The sequence below is a fragment of the Cinclus cinclus genome, chromosome Z, assembly GCF_963662255.1.
Source record: "Cinclus cinclus chromosome Z, bCinCin1.1, whole genome shotgun sequence".
Taxonomy (NCBI): Eukaryota; Metazoa; Chordata; class Aves; order Passeriformes; family Cinclidae; genus Cinclus; species Cinclus cinclus.
In genome coordinates this window covers 4,243,471-4,248,005 of record NC_085084.1, presented here as the reverse complement: position 1 = coordinate 4,248,005, position 4,535 = coordinate 4,243,471, and the positions used below count along the sequence as shown (strand labels likewise).

Genomic DNA, 4,535 nt, shown 5'->3' with positions numbered 1-4,535 from the left:
AAATATGGAAGACCATAAATAAAAAATACTTATAGCAAAAAACAAAACAAAACCATTTGTGACAATAAACAAACGCAAAACCAATCTTAACTCTAAATACCTTCCCAAACACATCCTAACAAACAAGAGCAAGCCGAGGCGCATCCCTGGCCAAGGGAACTCTTCCTACAGTTGTTCCCCGGTGGGATGCATGGATGGATGGATGGATGGATGGATGGATGGATGGATGGATGGATGGTCACAGGTCCCGCCCGCGGACCAAGAGCTCCCGCCGGCCGCGCCGGCTCTGCCCGCGGAATTTGCGCAGCTCCTCCTTGAACGCCGGGTGCGCCATGGGCCGATAGTCCCGGGGCTCGCAGTGGCTCTGCAACGCACGGCTCCGTCAGCCCCATTGCAGGGAAGGGGCTCAGAGCCAGAACTGCCCCTCCCCACTGCCGTGCGCCCCCCTCAGCTCCTGCCAGCGAGGGGACACCGGGAGGGGACTCACCGGGAACTGGAAGAAGAACTCGCGGTACCCCCCGTTCAAGACGTAGAGCTCAGGGTACTGCAGCTGCGGGTACTCGTGGCAGGACCGATCCCTCTCCCGCAGGAACTTGCACCTGTGACTCAGGGAAAGGCCACGGGATCAGCCCCGTGCGGGGATCCAGGCGTGCCTGGGGGACGGGCAGACCCCAAAGTGCCCTCCCCCCACCGAGGCATCGCTCACATTTTGGGGCCCCTTTCAACAGAGAACTCGCAGTGGAAGATGACGATCACCCTCTTGCTGCTGTCCAGCGCCACACTGGGCTGCTCCAGCAGGAATTCCTCCACATCCCGCTGCAGCGGCAGGTTGACAGCACCCTGGGGATGGACACACGAGGCACCTTTCTCCACTCTGCCTCCCATTTCATTTTCTGCAGGGACCCACGGACGCTGCCCCACAGCCTCCCCCACTGTCATACTCCTCTTTCCAGCTGGGAATCAACCTTTTAGGGAGTGTCTTGACACTCCCCTTGGGGCTGCTCTGTCCCTCTGGGCAGCTCTGTACCCTTCCTGAGGGGCTGCTCAAGCTCTCTGGAGGCTCAGAGTACCTCTGGTGAGGCTGCTTTACTCCTCTCTGGGAGCTCTATATCTTTGCTTCATCTCTCAGAGGGTACTCAACAAATCCCGGGCGATCCTGAACCCCTTGCTGGCGTTATGCTCAACCCCTCGTGGCGGTTCCTCCCGTTCCTCCCAGTCCCAGGAGCACAGAGGGCGGGGGGAGCGTGGAGTTCTGACCGTGATGTGGCCCCCCTCGTATTCGTAGGGGTACCGGCAGTCCACCACGATGCTGCTCTCGAGGAAGCTGCTGAAGTGCCCCGTCAGCACTGCCACCAGCTGCGGGGGGAACAAGTCACCAAGGGGGGACACACGGGGGCAGGTGGGGGGTGGAATAGGCAGGCAGCCCCTTGGGGGGCCTGGCAAAGGGTCACTGTCCCCTTACCGTGCCAGGGGAGATGTACTTCAGGCTTGGGTCCTTCCCTTCCACCGTCGGCAGGAGGTGAGGCTGGAGGAGAGAGGATGCGGGGTCATCCCTGTCCTAGGGACACGTCCTGGGGGTGGCACCTGTCCCCAAAGCCCAGGAGCTCCCAGTGGTCAGTTCTGCACCCGCAGGAGGGGAAAGGGCAGATACATGTGGCCGTGGCATTGGCATGGACCCAGAGGAGCAGTGATGGGGCTCTTTATCCAGTGCAGGGACTGCATGCTGGGCAGTCACAGCCCTGTGTCCCCAGCCAAGGGCCACCAGCTGGCTTTGGGCTCTTGCAGGGCTCCAGTGATGGTCCCTGTTCCCAATAATGCAGCCCTGCCCCATCCTCGTGGCTCTACCATGGAGAAGTCCCCAATGAGCTCCTGCTCATCGCTGGCCAGCACTTTCTCCATCTCCTCAAGCTGGGCGGATCTGGAAGGCTCCAGCCCCACGCCCTGTGGAGACACACACAGCCCCAGATGACATCAGAGGCTCTGGAACAGCAGGGACGTGGCCCAGTGCTGCTGGACAGGCTGGTCCCACTCCTCCCCTTCCCCATCACCCACCAACTGCACCGACGCCTCCTGGTCAGGACTGCCAGACACCCTCTTCTGCTTCTTAGCCTTGACAGGGGTGCCCCTGTGCGAGGGCTGTCCCCGCTTCAGGACGGGCCTGGGGACACTGCCGGGCAGCCAGGACGAGCGGAAGAGCTGCCGGCACTGGCTGCGCTTCCCCGCACGCTGTGGGGAGAGCCCGTGCTGCTGCCTGGGGTGTTGGGAGCCCCCAGCAGCAGGGCTGGTGCTGCTCACCAACCAGCCCCCACCTCAGGGACCTTGGGCCCCTTTGGAGACCCCGAGAGGGGACTGTGGGGCTCCATCCTATGCCAAAGGCTGCCACATACCAGCTTTGCCTCCTCCTTCTTCATCACTGGCGTGGTCAGCCCGTTCTCCATCCCCTGGCACATGGTGGCATCGCTCTGCCAGAGCACCAGCTGGGGGGACTTGGGGGAGAAGCAGAGGAGATGGTGAAGGGGACAAGTCCTGTCAGCTGCTTTCCACCCCCAGGCAGGGATGGATCCCGTACCCAAGCTCCATCCACCTCCCAGTGCATTCCAGGCTTGCAGTCAGGGTGTCCCAATGGCCTCCCAGCCCGCCCATCTCCCACATCTGCAGGCCCCCACCCATGGGGAGGTTGTGGCGGCAGCTCCAACGCGTCCAGCCGCAGGATCAGCCATTCTTGGTGCCCTCCCGAACCCTCCAGTCTCTCACCAGCAGTTCTGGTGTGCGGGAAGGGCTCTGGGCAAGAAGGTTCCTCCTGGCAGCCCCATGGCCGGCGGGCAGCCGGTCCCGCTGGCCCGGCCTCTGCAGCTTTTTGGGGCCAAAGCCCTCCTGCAGCGGGGGAAGACACGGGATCAGCACCCCTCTGCCCCCTCCCTGACCCCCAGGTCCCGCTGCCCCCTCATCCTCGGGCTCCGTCTGGCGCTGCTGCACTCTGTCCCTGCGCACCTGGAGCTGGGAGATGTCCTTCAGGACCGGTCTGGCTTCCAGCTGACACTTCTGTGGGACAGCCAGGGGGTGAGAGGTGCTGCACAGGTGCGGGATCCCTGCCCCCGCTGCTGGCTCCATCTTCCTCGTCCCTGCTCGTCCCGGGACTCGGCAGGATCCTGCACAGCCTCCAGCACCTACCGGCAAGGAGTGCATCCTCTGGCCAAGGAGCTTCCTGCTGCAAGAGGAGGGAAAGGAAAGGGTGGAATGAAAGCGCTGTGTCCCAGCCCTCTGCCACTGTCACCTCTGTCCCCTACGTCCTCAGGGTGGGGTAACAGCTCCCCGGGGCAGCCACAGCTCCCCAAAGGAACCTGGGGCAGGTACTGAACGAACACCAATGGCCTGAGTGGGTGGGACCCCAGCAGGGGCACGGGGACAGCCTGGCTCTTGGGTCTGGGACAGGGACAGCCTGAGCACGGGGACAGCCTAGCATTCGTGTCCTGCCGCAAGGACACAGCCCCTCCACTTACTCTTTGAGACGTCTCCCAGAGTTCGGGATCATTTTCTGGAAGCTGTGGGGAGAGCAGAGATGAGCTTTATGGGGGGATGGCATCCGCATCCCTGCCCAAGCAGCCCAGGTTGTCACCTCCCAGACACAGACTGGGGGACACAGCCGGGCTTAGACCGAGCCCTGCTGCTCGGGAGAGGCAGGGCCAGGGCCAGGGCCAGGGCCAGGAGGTATCCCCGGGGGGACACGGGGATGGGGCCACTCACTTTTCCCTCACGGCTGCGGAGCTCTGCTGTGTGGGGGAGTCCGGTGCCAGTGCTGCGGGAACAAGGGACAGGGATAGCCGCGGTGTGGGGATCGGGGAGCTGGCCGCAGCCCAGGACAGCGGGCAGGATGGGTCCGGGCAGGGAGGCCCCCAGCAGGCGGGTGGCAGCGCCGTCGGGAGCAGCGGTCCCGCATGGAATGCTGCGCGTCACCCCGAGCAGGGTCCCAGGCGGAGCGGCTCCTGGCCGAGCCCCAGGGACCGCAGGCACGGGCTCCTGCCCATCACTCCCCAAAAAGCCTCGAGCCCCTCGGACCCCCCTCCCACACCTTCGGCACGACCCCAGAGCCAGCAGCGGTTGGGGACGGCTGTGGGGCGGAGCAGCCGCAGTCCCTCACCTGGATCCGTGGGCTGCGAGGACACCGAGTCCCCGGGGCAGTCCGAGGCCAGCGGCTCCGGGGACAGCGTGTGCCACAGCCGCGGGAGGGGCAGCGCCCCGCGTCCCCTCTGAGGGGTGTCCTGGTACCTGCGGGCGGACAAGTGTCGGTGACACGGGGCAGTGTCCGTGGCCCGGGTGCCCCTTCTTGGCCCGGCGAGGCGGGGGCAGGAGCTGAGGAAGGGATCCCAAAAAGCGTCCTTTGGCACGAGCCCCGGACAAAGGCACCCCGGCCACCCCCGTCACCTGTCCGGGACCGCCGGGTCAGCCCTATCCAGTGACAGCGGCGTGAGCGCGGCTGTGCCCGGGGAGGGCAGAGGGGAGATGGCCGCCAGCCCGCGGCCACCGCGCAGTGACAT

General features: G+C 64.7%; 1 protein-coding gene across 1 annotated transcript; it reads right to left on the bottom strand.

Moving 5' to 3' along the window:
- Nucleotides 1–238: 238 nt before the first annotated feature.
- On the bottom strand, nucleotides 239–4,535 carry LOC134056694 (M-phase inducer phosphatase 2-like). Its single transcript, XM_062513556.1, has 14 exons — nucleotides 4,423–4,535; nucleotides 3,955–4,266; nucleotides 3,501–3,542; nucleotides 3,172–3,208; nucleotides 2,941–3,045; nucleotides 2,763–2,871; nucleotides 2,388–2,518; nucleotides 2,053–2,226; nucleotides 1,846–1,941; nucleotides 1,463–1,525; nucleotides 1,258–1,356; nucleotides 707–840; nucleotides 488–599; nucleotides 239–364 (listed from the first exon to the last, which is right to left on the bottom strand). The coding sequence occupies exons 1-14, from the start codon at nucleotides 4,533–4,535 to the stop codon at nucleotides 239–241; spliced, it is 1,653 nt and encodes a 550-aa protein (XP_062369540.1).

Excerpts from the sequence above, each read along its gene's own strand:
- LOC134056694 (XM_062513556.1), bottom strand. The coding sequence starts at position 4,535 with ATGTCACTGCGCGGTGGCCGCGGGCTGGCGGCCATCTCCCCTCTGCCC. Across the intron at positions 2,519-2,762 it reads GAGCCCTTCCCGCACACCAG|CCCTTCACCATCTCCTCTGC; the intron begins AACTGCTGGTGA and ends ACAGGACTTGTC. Across the intron at positions 1,357-1,462 it reads AGTACATCTCCCCTGGCACG|CTGGTGGCAGTGCTGACGGG; the intron begins GTAAGGGGACAG and ends TTCCCCCCGCAG.